Genomic DNA, 17,490 nt, shown 5'->3' with positions numbered 1-17,490 from the left:
AATTCGTTGAGAGAGGTTCCGCAGAGGAATATGGACGAGGTGCATTTCTGGTTTAGTAGTAGTAGTAGTAGTGCCTACGTTTCGTGAACTGACTGGACTTCGGACTGTTGCAAGTGTTGTTTTGCATTTTCTGCCAGAGAGAAGATTTTTCCCGTGGGGGGGGGGGGAATTAATGGTTGTTTAATTTTTCTTTTTCCTTATATATTTTTTCCCCCTTTTTCATTAAAAATAAAACAAAATAAATGTTTCTCTGAATTTAAAATTGCTATTGCCATCTGTTGATAGAAAGCCGAAACCGAAATAGAATCAAACATTAAAGAATAACTTTTGTAGAATCCGTGTGTGATCAATCAAAACTCTGTAGTTACTTTTGTGAGTAAACATTGAGTATAGATGGCAGCACACGCATTTCAATATTTCAAATTTCAGATTTTGTAATTTGTATAAATTTTACTAATGGTGATATAAAACCAAATTAGTTCAGATTTTCTCAGAACGCCGCCAAATTTGTCTACATCCAGACGACCGTCGTGACAAGTTGTTGTAAATACTCTTTTGAGATATGACTTTGAGTTCTCAAAACTTGGCATCACGTATCTCTGAGGGGGGGTCAAAGTCGTCCGTGTTAGTTTATTCAAGTAAACATTTGCATCTGAATTAAACTCCCCTCCATGAGTCTTGCGCTGGAAAAACGATTGCAAGTGGTGAGAAAATATCCTCTCCGAAAGTGTAACCTCCTACTTTTTATTTCTTTTTCCGTGCAATATTCCTATATATTTCGCTCTAACACGTGTTTTTAGGACCACGTTTCCTATTTGATGTGTGTGTCTCCAAGCACGTGTTAAACATTAGGAACTGCTTCGGTATAAGAGGCAGCTTGGCAATTTTCGGCGCCAAACATGTCCGACGACCCCCATCAAAAGTCGCCAAGGCCGTTAGACACATTACAGGCGCCGAAGAAAAAAAAAATAATTTAAATACATCCTCATATATACATTATTTGTTATAGCTGTAAATAAATAATAATTTACTCCGACCTGAGGACAAGGGTTGAATAATTGAGTGATATTAATTGATATCTCGAGTATCATCCCCAGACGCTGAGAGCAGCTCTGGGACACTAAACGGAACAGCTTTGGTATAAGGGACAGGTTGGCGATTTTTGACGCCAAATATGTCCGACGGTCCGAGAAAAAGCCGCCAGACACTACGTGCACCAGAAAAAAAAAAATCGCCATTATAGAAAACAGTAAAAAACAAATAGTATAAACAAAAATAAGCTCTGGATTGTTTAAAAAATAAAATTGTGGATAATAATAAATCGATCAGGGTTTAAATAAAACCCGGCCATTGTTTAAAATAAAGCCAGACCGTTGTTTAAATAATAAAGCGATCAGGGTATAAATAAAATACGGGCACTGTTTAAATAAAGGGAAAAAAAAGGGAACAATACAACCTGACCAGCGACGAAAATGAAATCCAAACACTCGGAACAAGCACAAACAACAAAATGGCTGTATGGTTATTTGAAAAGACGCGCTACAACAACTAACGCCGCCTGGCAGAATTTTTCAGAACAGCGACAACCCAGCAGAACAACACCGAACCAGAGTGCGCCAACGATGGCAACTTATCGCCGGTAAAAAGTCGCCAATTTGGCGTGTCCTTTATACCAAAGCTGTTCATACAAGAGCATCCTGTATGCAGAAAAGAATAAATATTGGAAAATATTAAAGGTACAACGTGAGAGATATCCAATAATTAGTTAATCGACCTACACACTACTATAAATACGGAAAGAAGAGGAAAATGATCTAATCTATCTCCCAACGGTTTTTCAAATCATTCAGAATGCGGCGGCTGTAAGGTGAAGTTATTTGGAAGAAAAAAAGGGAGAGAGAATAAAAAGGGGGAAGACCCATTTGAAAATTTCAAAAGACGCACTAGGAACAGGAAAGAACAACAACCAGCGCCACCAGGCTGTAGTTTTTTTAACAGAAAGAACATGCTAGAACAACGACAGCCCAGCAGAACAGCGTGTCTGCGCTGGCGACTTATCGTCAGAAAAAAGTCGCCAAGTTGGCGTATCCCTTATACGAGAAGCTGTTCTGAAATTTCTTGGCGTTTGTAGGGAATTTTGAGAGTTCATCGAACAAAAGAATATTTACTAAAAGAAATGAAGTAAATATCAAGCAAAATACTTTTCCACTGTAAAATATTTGACTACATATTTCCACTGATAGGTGGCTGCACAATTTTCGGAATGCATGGAGAAAAATTTACTCTAATGAGATATTTTGCGTCACGAGGTTACCTTCACTAATTCGACTATACATATTTAAATTTTTTAAATTATATGGTGGGGGGGCGGGGGCTGTCTGTATGCATCATGTTACTCGACGTGGATTAGTTAAACCCTGAAATTCAGATTTCTGACCAACCCATGTCGTGCTGCAGGCTGCATCGGTTAATTTTCCAAAAGCATGGTTGATGCCAACCCGATGTTTTTTTTTGTTTTTTTTTAGCCATGCAAAATCCTCTTTGTTGCAGTTTATTCAAGATGACGTGAACACATAACATACAATTTATTACACGAATCAATCTAATGTACGATAATGTGAAACATGCTGGCAAACTGCAGAAAAAGTCATTTGGGAACATTTGAATTAATGAAATATATATGCATTTGCTAAAACCAGCAAAGGCTAATTCAGTGGCCGTTTTTGTACATAAAAAGTTGCAAGGTAGAACATCGCAAAAGGGAAATCAATAAATAAAGCATTGGTCATGGGATTCACCAACTCATTACATTTTTGTTCTGAGTTCCTATTCTGGTGAACTTAATGTCAACCGAATTCCTTGGTGCGATTACTGTTCAAAACCCAGGCACATTTTGGGCGAAAAACTACAATTTCTTTTGCAGGTATCACACTCATATCTGTCAGAAACGGAAGCGTGTTTCTTCTGAATAAAGATGGCTCATCCTTGAAAAAAATTAAAAAATTACCAGCAAAAGATGTATTTTGACGAACAGGGCTTCTGCTTATATTGCTCAATAAATTTCAGTGATGATGAACACCATAACGAGACCTAAGACACTGAGGATAACAACGACACTAGCGACATTGGGATATGAAAATGGTGCTAAAATATATAAGGATAGCAGCACGTTAGCTTAAAAAAGATTGTCGCAAATGAAAAATTTTGAAATAGCCAAACCCCAAGGTAATCAGTTGGCAAGAAGAAGAAAATTGCCAAATTTGGCGGTACCCTGCTTATGAAATGTCTGCTGTTTTTCTCAGGAAAAATATGCTCTACTCCTAAGAAATTTGGCATTTGTCGCATTCCCCCAATTCGTCAATCCCAGATATAAGATATAGACTTTTATTGTATTTTTATATAGGCCTAATATATTTTTTAACTTTTTTCAGATTCACTCTGAGGAAGATGATCCCACTTGTTTAACATTTGTATTGAAGGGGGAAGATCATACTCTTGGAAACACCCTACGATACGTCATCAATCAAAAGTAAGTATGTTTGAGCTTATTGTCACACTGGCTTAAATTAAATATCCTTGAGAAAAAAACAACAGCCAGGGCCGTGGCAGGTGCTGCCATACTGGGCTGCGAAATAGGATAAAAATGCAGTAGCCACACACACACCATGCATAAGAATCAGATCTGCAAAACTATAACCAAACTGTTTTAACATACGAAAATCATTGGCTATAAGAATCAGATTTCCGCTTATAAGAATCCAAAAAAAAAAAAAAAAAAATTCTCAGAAACTACCATTGTTCATCTCAATGGTGAGAACTGTTTTTTTTTTTTGTTGGGATAATTTTTGATTACTCAAAACCATTAAGTATTGGCTGTTGCATTTTCTCTCTCTCCTCCCAACACTAAAGGTGCATATACATTAGCATGCCTTGTCTTGGTGACAAACTCACCCTTTAACTGATCCTTGTATACCTCCATGGGGTGCCAAAATGCATGCTTGCCCCTAGTGACAAAGTATCTAGTTGCGGCCCTGAGGGTTGAATCACCTGATGAATGCCATACCAAGGTCAGACTATCATTGTTAGTTGTATTTGTCTACCTTTTTAATGAAGAAATGAGAAATGCTCGGAATGAAATATTTCAAATATTTAATGTTTCTATAATGTGCACCTGCCCAAGTGCGATTATGAAGCTATAGATGTATTCTAAATCAAAGATGTGAGCTTGCCACCTGGAATTTAGTTTACTGAAGTTGTTATCGGTTTTGATACTGTGTGGCCATGTGGACGTCGTGCTGGACTCTCATTGAGAGGATTCAGGTTTGAACCCCTTTGGCAGCACAGTGGTAGTCAGCTGAAGTTGATTTTCTGTATTTTTTTTCCAATTTTAAGGCGCGAATGCGGAGCCTTCCCCCGTTTGAATTTTGCCCTCCACAGTAAGCAGGATGACCTTTTCAGCATGTTACAGTGGAACTTTGGTTTATGACCAATTCTCATGAAGAGTAAAATTTTGATTTGCTTAACGAGTGATGATTTACATAACAGGAAAAAGTTTTGTGCTTTTTTAATAAAGTTTCATGTTATCACAACCGAGCTGATGGTTTTTTGCTTTCTCTCACACACGTACTGTGCAATTGTGGGTAATATTCTCCCATATAGTCTCTGGTCAGCATCAGCCCACTCGAAAAATTAACATGTGTGCGAGCATGACTGCTTACGATACTAAACTAGATACAGCATTGTAACCATGCGCATGTGCACTAGAGGTTTGTTTTTTTTAAATTCTGTTTGGAGAAAACTGTGCATTATTGCACGCGACTTTGAGGGGCTAAGTCATGAGCAGAAGCCACCAGTTGTTGAAGATACGTCCTTGGAGAAGATCATATCCCGTTATATTCTCCAAGTTGCTTGGAGGTAAATGAGGATGACATTCAAGAACTAGTGAAGGGACATGGGTCAGGAATTGACTTCATATAAACTGATGGATCTCCATTGCACGCAACAGCAAGAGCTTATTGACAAGATCTCGTCTGAGAGGAGTGAAATGGGAAGTTTCTCACTTCAAATGGGATTAGGGAGATGGTTTCAAATGTGAGAATCTGTGTAAAATTTTGTACAAAAGAACATTCCAAGTGAAGCTGTGGCAGTGTGTGAGCAATGAATCTGTCCGATGGCAGTGCAATTTCCCATTTCAGAGAAATCCTGAGGAGGAGGCAAAAGCAAGTGTCATTGGATAGGTTCCGTTGTAAAAGTGGCACAGAAAGATAAAAAATAAGTGTGCTGACAATAGTGAGTGCGTAAGCCACCTTAAATGATAGTCCTCCTCTCTCTCGCCATTTAGAGTAAGTTAATTTGTAAATCATTGTTCACTTTATGGTGTTATTGCATTATTTTATTATTGGATTATTGCATTGTGTTATTTATTATATTATTATATTGTACTCATTGACTGCTGTTTTTATTTGTAATTTTTTTTGTGAATGAGTGATTGTGGAACAAATTATCCGACTTGTCATTATTTCCTATGAGGAATATACACAGGATTCTGATAACGAGCATGTTCATGGAACGAATTAAGCTCATTAACGAAAGTTCCACTGTACTTACATAACATGAAAATTCAAGCGTTTTTACCACCTTCACTTGAGAATATAGAAGTCAGATGGCAGTACCAGCAGAACACAAAACAAGCCAACTCTGAAACCTTAAAGTGTGTGACAAATAAAAAAAATAAAAAATAGGCATTACTCAAATTTCTAATGAGCACGATATTTTTTCCCCCAAGAAAAATGCTTCAAAATAGTCTTTCCTTCACTGTTATGACATAAATTCTGAAAATCCTGTGTCATTGTCAGACTTATATAATTCCATTGGTTGTCATACATTTAGAATTTTAGGTGCCAATGCCAATTTTTTAATTATAATGGTGTTCTGGCATCCAGAATTTATCAGGCCCTGGCTTACTGGGATGTTGATCTTAGCGAAAAAGCTGAGAAATGGTGTAGTGAAATAATAGCTCTTCAATCGGGACTGCAAACCAAACCTTGATAAATCTCAGGTGGCAGGTGATCATAGTGACTAAATTAAGATTGACACCTAAAATTTTTCAAGTATTATTGCTAAACTAGCTTACCCACCGCTGCCTGGGCTTCCTTCAATTACTGGGGATGATTGAAAAAAAATTGCAAACCATTATAAAAGAATAAATTATTATACATATACTGGCAGCATTAGAGAAGTGACAAACCATTGTAAAGGCATACATATGTCTGAAACGCACTGTTAGGGAACCACAGTATATCGAAAGTAAACATTTCGAAAGTGAATGTTGAGGCCGAGAAACCATTGTTGCCCGACAGTTTTTTTGCCCATTTTGGACATTTGCAAAATGCTCTGATGAATTTTTAAAGTAGCCTATTGTTCAATCTGGGCCCTGTTTGGTATGTATGCAAAATGTGGCAACGATTTGTCAAAAATTGTAGATTTGTAGAGAAAACCGACGGACAAAAAAAAATTAATGTTATATATATAGATTGGAGTATATATATATATAAAACACAATTTTTTTAAAAATTTATCTTAGTTTGTATATATCATGACATAAGGGTCTCAAACTCTCGAAAAGTCAGAAACTATTACTTTTGGCCGTTTTTCTTGAGAAACTTTTTTTTATTAAACTATTAAATGTTTCTGATGAGAGGGTCATTCCATTTCAAATCACCTGGCAAAATGCCAAAATGACACCCATAGTCCCAGATTTCAATGATTTTTTTTTATTTGTTGCATTTACCATCCTTATTAACCGTGTGAAATATTATTTGCATATCTCTAAAACTTTTTGAGAAAAAAAATGTTGAAATTGATCAAAAATTGATGCAGATGACTTTTCCGAGGCTCAATTTTTAAGCAGCATTGTTTGAGAAAATAAATCAAATCTTTTTCAATTTTCAGTATATTCAAGTGAAATTTTCACTAAAGTGTTCACAAAAACATACAAAATATGAATAAAAATAATTCATACACTTACATTTGAAATTTACATGCAAAAAAATTATGTAAACTTTGTTTTTGTGGAATTTTTCTTCAGAAAAAATACAATTTTTCAAACGTATTTTTAGACCAGAGGCACAGCAGTTACCAAAACAAATTTTATTTTAAATTTCTCCTAAATATATGAAGTAAAATACTGGAGAAAAAAAATAATGGTTTTTTGACCGCTAATATGTTTATTCTGGCTCGCAACACAAAATTCATCGAAATAAGACTGGATCGTTCATATTTCAAATCATTTAACTAGATACTAAAATGCAACCCATCATCCTGGATTCCAATCATTATTTTTTGTTTATTGCTTCTACCATGCTTGTTGACCATGCAAAGTTTCATGTACATATCTTAGAAAATTTTTAAGAAAAAAAATGTTTTTTAACCTCATGAATGACGTCTCTTAGGCTAACCCCATTCAAGCAATATTATTTGTGAAAATATATCATAACTTTGCAGATTTTCAATACATTCAAATGAAATTTCCACTAAAATGCTCACAAAAAAATGTAGATTATCACTAGGAAAGAAAATTTAAACCTTTGCATTAAAAAATTAGATTGCAAAAAAAATTTTTGAAATTTAATTTGATTCTTTTTATAATAACGCAATGGCTCACCTTTGCTTTTTCATTTACAAAAGCTCTCCTGCTTTTCGCACAGCATATTCAGTGACATTGAACTCTTCAGATTTTTTTCCTTGTTCCCCTTTCTTAAAGCAGGGGGCCAGAGTTGAAATTTGCAGTTTTTCTCTTGTTGTGATGGTTAAATTGAGTCTTATTTCTAATTAACTTTATCAAAATAATCATATTTGCTTTCTGTTTAATACCTTCATTAAGTGTGCTTTGAGATTAATTTTCTGGTAATTCTTCAAAAACTTTACAAACATTTGATTTTAAAGTTTTGCAAGCAGATTCAACTTTTCTTTTGGCATTGTTTGACTTGCACTGTGGAGCTACCCTATGAAGTTTAATTGGTGACTAGTTTAATTGGTATTACTATGTTCTGTAGAGATGAATTTATTTCTTCAATTGCTTCTTGTTTAATAATTGACATTTTTCCAAGTTACTTCTCTACATTACTATCAGTGTTCATCTCTTCACAGTATTCAGTTTCTTCACCTAATTTATTGTTGTTTATATTCACTGTCCCTACAGGCATGGCATATTTTTGGAATTGATTTTGTACAATCATTTATTTCATTTATACATGAAAAATACAAATTTACTATCCTTAAACCTTTTGTTATTTTTTTCTTATGACATTTTAAAGGATTAAAGCATACTTTCGGATATATTTCATAAACTTTGAAAAAAAAGCTCTATGATGCTTAAACACACAGTAGATAAATGTTCAGAACTTGCTCCACTCTTCAATATTGATGTCCGATAGGTCCAATGATGTAATGGGTAACAGATTTTACACTTTTGCATAACACTTTTTATGACAGTCAGATCCAGTTTCTTTTCCAACACTCACACTTTTCCAACAAATTTCAAGTGTCTTTTCTGACATTTTACTTTGGATTCCAAAATGATGATATAAAATATTTAGCTCAAATGGGAATTGTGTTATCATAAGAAAAATTTGCTAACCCTGGAGTAGGCTACTTTATGGAGCACATTCTGTCTTCAGCAAGATCATAATTGAGACTTGCATCATTTGATGGGGGGGGGGGGAGGGTTAGCAGTTTAGTTCTAACACTTTTGTTTTAGTTTTCCCAATGAAGCAGCAGCAGTGACTTTATCATCACCTGCTGGGATGATAAAGTCTTATAATTAAATAAGACACCAGCTGCCCTCTGAAGGACAAAGACCAGTGTGCCATAGTTTATATCTTCACAGAAGCTATTATTATTTTTTACAATCATCATCACAGCAAGAAACATCACATCTAATATATCACCCCCAGGCATTATGTTTCAATTCTACTCTCTTCCATCTGCCTCATTATTTCATTCTTTGTTATTTAATGCCTCATATTCTGGCTTTTTATCAGCAATTTTAAATTATTTCTTGGGAAAAATATATAGAGGCTTGTGTTAAATATTATAATGTAGATTTTTTTTTCACACAAGTATAACCATTTCATATTTATCATATACATTAAATATATGTTTATTAAAATATATACTGTAAAAGTCGAAGTAATTAAAAAAAAATTTAACACTGTTGTGATAAAATAACTTTATAATTAAGCATGTTAAAAACTTCAAAAATTAGCCTATATATATGATTAATATTATCTAGATTTATCAAATACAAAATAATTCTTTATGCAAAAATGTATCAGATTGCAAAAGTTCGTCTTTGTTGCATCATAAGAAATATTTATACATCAATTAAAAGTGAAATTAATTATTTGGAATTTGAACACTTCTGAGAATCTGAACATGAATGTTTAATTTAAAAAATTATTTCATTCACTGAAAACCTTTTTTTTCACCAACTCCCATTTGGCACATTACATTAACATTTCTAATTATTTCATGAATTCTTTTAATCCTAGAATTTTAAAATTTATTAATTGTTTTGAATTATTGCATTAACTACTCATGAAACTTAATTTAGTGAATACTGTAATAAATGTATAAGCGTACATGAAAAATAAAATTTAAATTTCTTTTTACTAAGCATGAATCATTATATTAAGTCAAAATGTACAAATATAATTAATGTAGTCATATAAGTACAATTGTGTTTTGTTACTCAAATGTATTAACTGTCAAAGTAATGTTTACTTTTCTACAGTCTTCTTAATATATTAATAGGATTAAATTTTAAAAAAAATTGAAAATTCATGCTGTGCATCCAAAAAAAAGTGTTTAAAAAATTGTGTTAAAAAAAAAATTAATAAAAAAATTAAATGACTTTTTTCCTCTAAGGTTTACATTTTTTCTATTCATAATCTACATTTTTTTGTGAGCATTTTAGTGGAAATTTCATTTGAATGTATTGAAAATCTGCAAAGTTATGATATATTTTCACAAATAATATTGCTTGAATGGGGTTAGCCTAAGAGACGTCATTCGTGTGAGGTTAGAAAACATTTTTTTTCTCAAAACTTTTCTAAGATATGTACATGAAACTTTGCATGGTCAACAAGCATGGTAGAAGCAATAAACAAAAAATAATGATTGGAATCCGGGATGATGGGTTGCATTTCAGTATCTAGTTGAATGATTTGAAATCGGAACGATCCAGTCTTATTTCGATGAATTTTGTGTTGCGAGCCAGAATAAACATATTAACGGACAAAAAACCATTATTTTTTTTCTCCAGTATTTTACTTCATTTATTTAGGAGAAATTTAAAATAAAAGTTGTTTTGGTAACTGCTGTGCCTCTGGTCTAAAAATACGTTTGAAAAATTGTATTTTTTCGGAAGAAAAATTCCACAAAAACAAAGTTTACATAATTTTTTTGCATGTAAATTTCAAATGTAAGTGTATGAATTATTTTTATTCATATTTTGTATGTTTTTGTGAACACTTTAGTGAAAATTTCACTTGAATATACTGAAAATTGAAAAAGATTTGATTTATTTTCTCAAACAATGCTGCTTAAAAATTGAGCCTCGGAAAAGTCATCTGCATCAATTTTTGATAAATTTCAACATTTTTTTTCTCAAAAAGTTTTAGAGATATGCAAATAATATTTCACACGGTTAATAAGGATGGTAAATGCAACAAATAAAAAAAAAATCATTGAAATCTGAGACTATGGGTGTCATGGCTGGGTGATTTGACATGGAATGACCCGAGAACCTTTTTCTGGTCCTCCTGTAGAGGACAAAAAAAAGTGGCTGGCACCTATATACAGAGTGGTTACTTAAAATTCCGCTCGCTGAATTTTACTGGTGAACCCGTTGATCCTAGAGGCATATTTTCAGTTATGAAAAAGTATCCAAATAAGGTGTAGAACTCAGGTACATCATTCATATCACTAAGGGTTGTATAGTTATTAAAATTTAAAAATCCCAACTTCTAATTACAAAGTTGTTGCCCTGTCTCTCCCGAGACCAACAAAAAAAAAACAAACAATTTTTAAGTGCAAAATTCACAGATATTTGAATTTAAAAATTGAAGGAAAGTTGGGAAAGAACATCATAAACGAAGGAAAGACGTATTGTCCATCAGTTTATGCTGTTTTTTTTTTCAACTTTCCTCCGATTTTTGAATTCAAAGATCTCAGCGAATTTTGCACTTAGAAACTTGGAATTTTCTTTGTTGGCCTCAGAAGAGACTGGCCAACAACTTTTTATCGGGTTTTTGAGAACAGGGTATCTGTGTAAAAAAATTATTTTTATATTTGAGTAAAACTACCAACCCCTCGCAACATGAATTAAGTACCTGAGTTGAACACATTATCTCAGGGATGGATCTAGAGCTCGCTGTTGGGAGGGGTGTTTTTACAAATTGTGCTAATTATGATGACCATACATCCTGCGTTTTGCCATGTATTTTCTGTGTCATTTTTTCTCTGTTCCGATTTTACTTGTTTATTCGAAGTTTTCTTGAATTTATTATTTAATCAAAACCATTGATGTAGGCAATTTTCAACAGATTGATTGAATACATTATTATCATATAGAAGTTATGAAAATTTCATGAATTATCGCATTGGGGACAATATTCCATATTTTGCCCCAACTCCATAGATCCACGCCTGCATTATCTGGATACTTTTTCTAATTGGAAGTATGTCTCTATGATCAACGGTTCGCCAGTAAAATGTGGCAACTGGAATTATGGCATCACCTTGTATATATATATTTTTAGAGTAATATTCTTTTATTGTTTTGCTAAATCTGCTTATAGACAAATAAGAACCGAACATCTATTTGCATGTATATCATTTCTATTTTAAACATTTGCAGTCCAGATGTCGATTTCTGTGGATATGCGATACCTCACCCATCGGAACAGAAGATGACTCTTCGGATACAGACCAAAAAAGGTTAATTATAATAATTATTTTTTTTTGTGAAAAAAATTAATTTAAAAAGGAAAATGACCCCCCCCCCACACCTCCTAGACAGGTCCCGTTTATTCCCTATGCAGAATATAATGATGCAAGACATTTGCATCTCCTCTTGAAAATCAACAAAACTTTTGGTATGAAATCATATGAACAGAGAGCGTAAGAATCCATCAACTTGACGGACAAGAGGCAACAGTATTTTGTTTTTAATTTTTATGCTATCTGGAACAGCAGCAAATTTGGTAACAATTTTGTCTTTGCCCCCCTCCCATGGCAAAATTTTTGGCATCACCACACATAACAAGCATTACACAGAAACAAACTTCATGTCAGGTTCACAACACATATACTCACATTCCAGCATGTACCATTTCGTTAGGAATTCCGTAGAGGAATGTATATGAGGTGCATGTGTATGGTCGAAGCCCTTCCCAAGTGCCGTGAATGACAGGGAAAAATCTGTCTCCTAAAATATGGGATGATCCAATGAACCTTACCAAAAAAGTCGCCCCCTCTCTGGATTTGCACGTGATATTGAATGTCTTTTCGTTTTATTTTCAATGTAATCATATCAACAGCTTTATATCACACAGTCAACATACAACTGCAACCTCATAGAGCTCCCATACATCACAGTAGCTACTGTAATCTATGACAATCACAGTCGTAAAGCAGAATCCAGACCCGCAGCCATGCCAAACCAAACAAAAATTAATTTGGAAGCTTGGCCGAGGGCAGCACAGGCAATTATGATGGCATGAAAGAACTGCAATGAATGGGAGGCGACAGAGGAAGTCTACATGTACGCTGAATCCAGTGCTCTGGCGAGCAAGAAATTTGCATGAGGTGGCAGATTGGTTTTCGAAACATTGCTTGTAAAAGAAAAAGAAATCAATTTTTAAGGTCATTGCCAGACAAGCATGATTATCGCCGTACATCAAAGTTGGGGGAACACATAAGTTGTCTCCGATGAGTGCTATTTTTTTACAGATGAATCCCAGCTTCATAACTGAAAAAACCGCCCACTCATCATTGGCTGTCTGCGATCGTCTGGCAACTCTAGTTCACACGTTATCTGCCAAAGCCTACATCAAAAATGATGAATGTGCATTTAATACTCATAATTTTTCCGTTAAAATGAAGAGAAAAATCAAATTTTTAGCTGAAATCTGGAGTCTCCCGCCTAAATCCAGGGTTAGCAGGTCTGCATGATAAATAATGCTTTGGTACCCAATTGTAGATGCCTTTTCTTTTATTATGAACATAGACACAAAATCATGTGATATTTGTCTTACAGACAGGCACACAAGGTCTTTACTGCAGCACAGACCCCCGTGCCATCAGAGAACCCCAAGAGCAACAAAATGATGTGTATAAGTAGCAACTTACGAAGTGTATCACACAAGTTTATATCTGTTTCGTATTTCTGAAGTCCAATGTGTAGTTTTAATTTTTCAATAAGCTTGAAAGTGACAAATTAACACCATTTTTAATTTCTTTATACTTCTTATTTTTCTGTAGGTGTCGCTGCAGCAGATGCTTTCAAAAAGGGCTTGGAAGATCTCTTGAGAATATGCGATCATGTTTCTGATACTTTCAAAGTATGTGTGAAAATTTTTTTTTGTCTCTGTAGATAATTTTGTGCCACATTTGAGAGTCTTGTGCCCTCAGGAAACCTCAAGTTGCTAATAAGCTCACGTGTACAACCTATTGGAGGTAGTTTTCAGAGAGTGGAACTCAGGACAAATTTTAAAACTATAACTGTCAGAAATACAAATCATCACTGAATAGCAATATCATCAGGGTGCACGGGCAAATTTATGGTTTTGCGACCTGCAGGCTACATGAATTTTGCTTCTCTTCTTGTCTAATTTTTTTTACCACTCATTTTTCAAAGTTCACACCCTGCTTACCCCCACCCCGTAAATATGCCATCTCTTAATCACCTTTTTCATCACTCACATGCTTGCATATGTTTTGACACCATAAATCGCTCTGTTGGCCACTCACTGACCTAACCCCTTGCTCTTTAGGTCGTCAGTGGTTCTCAGCCCCTTGTGTGTGCACTTCCCAGGGGCTCTGAGGGCGCTGGAGGAGAAAAAATTGGTTGATTTGATGAATAAAATTAAAAAAAAATGAGGCCTAAGGGGCTCCACCATGGAAATTATATGCTAAAAAGAGCTCTGCAAGTAAAAAAAATATTGTGAACTACTGCTTTAGACCATCCACATGCTTGCACACTTTCTTGATTACTCTTTGGTCCACTTACCAATGTGATATCTCACTCTCTCGGTCACTCTTTTGGTGTTCACTGACAATGAAGCACCAAAAGAGGATCAAGGGACCAGGTCAGCGATTTCTGGGTCACTTCCATGCTCAAACACTCTTTAGGTTTTTCTTTTGGTTGCTCGCATGCCTGCACACTTCTTTGGCCGCTCATTGACCTAGTCCCTTGTCAGAGATAAATTTATGGTTTTACCACCTGTGGGCTACAGAAACTTTGCCACCTTTCTTCCATTCTAACAATTATCTTGACCACTCACTTCTCAAATTTGTCGCCCAGGACTGTAGCCTGCGCTAAGCCTTCTGTAAAAACGCCTCTGTTTAGTTGACCAGATCTTACAGTATACTTCATACTGTAAAATCACACAAACAGATGTACAATGGTATGGTTCTGTGGTACACAGAAGATTTTAGTTAAAATACAATGTTATGATCCTAAACTACAGAATGTGAACTAGAAGAAGTAATGTCTCAAAATTGACAATAAATAAACATATGATAGTATGATCCTGAGGTACAGATTGTATGTTGAGGTACAGATAGATATGTTGGAAGGGCCCATGAGAGATCCCACCTTTGGGGCCCCTGCTGCAGGATATGCTGACAAATTCAATTGCCTCTGACTTTCGTGAGCTCAAATTTTAAACTAATTCAGGGCTCCCACTCAAAAAATTAGAAAAAGTAGGACAGTCGGGGAGGTGGGCCCCTCAGACAACATAATCGTAGCACGATAAAAAAAAAAATCATTCGACTTATTTTTTTATTTTAAAAAAATATTGTTTTAGTAATTTTTTCCCAATACCACTATTTCAGTATCCTATAAAATTGACTCGATTCAAAGCAAAATGACAAAAAAAACCAAATAATTATTTTCTGTCTCTCCTCACAGTATGTATTACATTCCTTTTTTTTTTCGAATTTTCCAAAGTCTGTCAACTCTTTTCCTCGATGAAGAGCAAATTATGATGGCATGTGAGTTTTTTTTTTTAAGAATGACGCTCCTTTTTGAGACTTCTTTCAAAAGCAAAGTGCAAAATGTGTCAATTTCAAGGTCCAATATAAATAAGTCAAGACAAACCTGATGATTTTACTATGCTGTCCAGTCTTTTTTAAAGGGAGATTTGTTCACATTTTACTGTTAGTGCCAACGTCACCATTTTTTAGAAATGTAAGCATTTTCATTTCTAGCCCTTTGCAGAGACACAAAACCTAGAATAGGCCTGTGTATTCAACTGCTTTGTCATGCAAACTTGTTTCACATATTTTATACATTTTTTTTTCATGATTTTCTTTTTGTGCTTGATAGTCGAATATTCACTGGGAAATATTTTCAGCATATGTTTTTTGCATGTAACTCTGATTAATTGTAAGTTGAGCACAGGGGTGCCAATTCACAGACTTGAAAAATCTGTAGTTCATCATGTGATGACACATTCTGCATGAAAGAAAACATGTCTCACAAATAGAAGGGGGAAAAACCCATTGGAATTGCAATGGGAGACCATATGTAAATCCTGTTTTTTCTGCTGTCCTGATTCTTTAGCAATAATTGGCCGCTTTGCTTGCTTTTGTGATACTGATTTTTTTATACTTGAAATCCTGATTCCCCCCCAGATTTTTCCTGAGAAAATGTGGTCAGCCTGGAATTGCAAGGGCTAAGAGTATTTTCTTCAGGGATTTTCCATTCAAACGAAGCATAATTTGAGGACTACTAGGGATTTTTCTATGAAGATACAAACAATTTGGCAGGAGAATCTAATTTCCGACCAGAAAGTTTTAATAAGGTAGAAAAATCGGTAGGCTTCCAGGTAAATCGGAAGCATTGCCACCTATATGGTTGAGGTATCACTGAATGTTGATTAAAAAGAAGTAGTAAAACTATCTTCTTAACAGAAATCAAAACTGTAGAATTAAGAGAAACGTATTGTTCTGTTGAGAAACAACTTTTCAGAGGATAGTGTTTGTGATTTTCACAAGTATTTTCTTTCATTTGCAGGAAGCGCTCAAATCATATGAAGAGAACATGGAATGAAGAGAGAGAGCACCGGCGAGAGGTTCGGAAGTTTATTGAAAAATAATACAATTTTCTTTACAAAGAGATCACTTGTATATAACAACCACACAAATGATTGATGTCTTCAAAGACTAAAAATAAAAGTTAATAATAAAGATTAAAAAAAAAAACTTGAAAAAAAAAAACAAAAAAAACGAGAAGATACAGATATATTGTAAATATACAATGCATTTAAATTCAATGGTATTTTTTGCTCGTGGATGAATATTGGAGGGAAAGTGTCATTCATTTCTCTTCCTGTTCGAAAACTTTTTCTTTGATGGCGGAAGGGTATGAGAAAGGCAGCGATTGGTGCAATCACAAAACACAATTGTAAAAAGGCACTAAATAATTAAGGTTTTTTGGGTTTTGTTCTTTGTATTTCACAAAAATTGATATAGAATCTTATGGCTTGGATTAAACTAAAACCGCATTTATACGGTTTTAGAATTTATATATATGTGCATTTCACAAGCCTATCACATTTCATCAAGTATTTCAAAATATTGATATTCTAGTGTATCGAAAACTTGAGTTATTGCAGATTATTATCTTCGTATATTTTAGTTGGCAAGAATTTTTAGTTTTAATAAGCTTTCTACCAATTACCATGGCCACCAAATCGGGCATAATTTAAAAATATGTGTCTAATGCAATTGTTATCAAGGACCGGATATCGTGGTGTCACCATGGCAACTAGAAATCGCCTAAAATTTTCTAAATATGGTTGCTAAATTAGAGTAAATTTTTCTAAATTGGAGTCAGGGTGACACAAAATTTTCTGATTTCATTAAGCTACATCTTTTAACATAGAAGAAAACATTATTTTTAGGACCATTTTTCTTGAGCAAAATACTATGCTTGGCTAATAAAAAATTAGACTGGTACTTAAATATTTTTTCGATTTGTGAAGCCCTGGCTATCCATTTCCGTAAGAACTATAGGGGTTAGCATACAGTAAGGATTCACCTGTAACAAAGCAAAAAAAAAAAAAAAACTAATCACAGATTAAATGAAATCTAGTCTTTAAGTGATGTTGATAAAGTTGCGCTCTTGAGTTCAGGCTTTGTAAATAGGGCTCATGAAAGACAAAATTTTGATCTGAATCATACACGGAATTAAATGTAAAC

General features: G+C 34.4%; 1 protein-coding gene across 1 annotated transcript; it reads left to right on the top strand.

The window, feature by feature from the left end:
• The first annotated feature begins 604 nt into the window (after positions 1–604).
• Positions 605–16,479, top strand: Polr1D (RNA polymerases I and III subunit AC2 l(2)37Cg). The gene is made up of 5 exons (XM_089248597.1): positions 605–704; positions 3,432–3,529; positions 11,921–12,000; positions 13,546–13,625; positions 16,304–16,479. Exons 1-5 carry the CDS (start codon positions 672–674, stop codon positions 16,337–16,339), a joined length of 327 nt encoding a protein of 108 aa, XP_089104723.1. The 5' UTR covers positions 605–671; the 3' UTR covers positions 16,340–16,479.
• The last annotated feature ends 1,011 nt before the right edge of the window (positions 16,480–17,490 follow it).

This window comes from Pholcus phalangioides, unplaced genomic scaffold (genome assembly GCF_987345545.1).
Source record: "Pholcus phalangioides strain wild (caught in Gottingen) unplaced genomic scaffold, Ppha-v1.0 ptg000003l_1, whole genome shotgun sequence".
NCBI lineage: Eukaryota > Metazoa > Arthropoda > Arachnida > Araneae > Pholcidae > Pholcus > Pholcus phalangioides.
The sequence above is the reverse complement of the archived record's forward strand: the minus strand, read 5'-3'. Positions and strand labels throughout refer to the sequence as shown.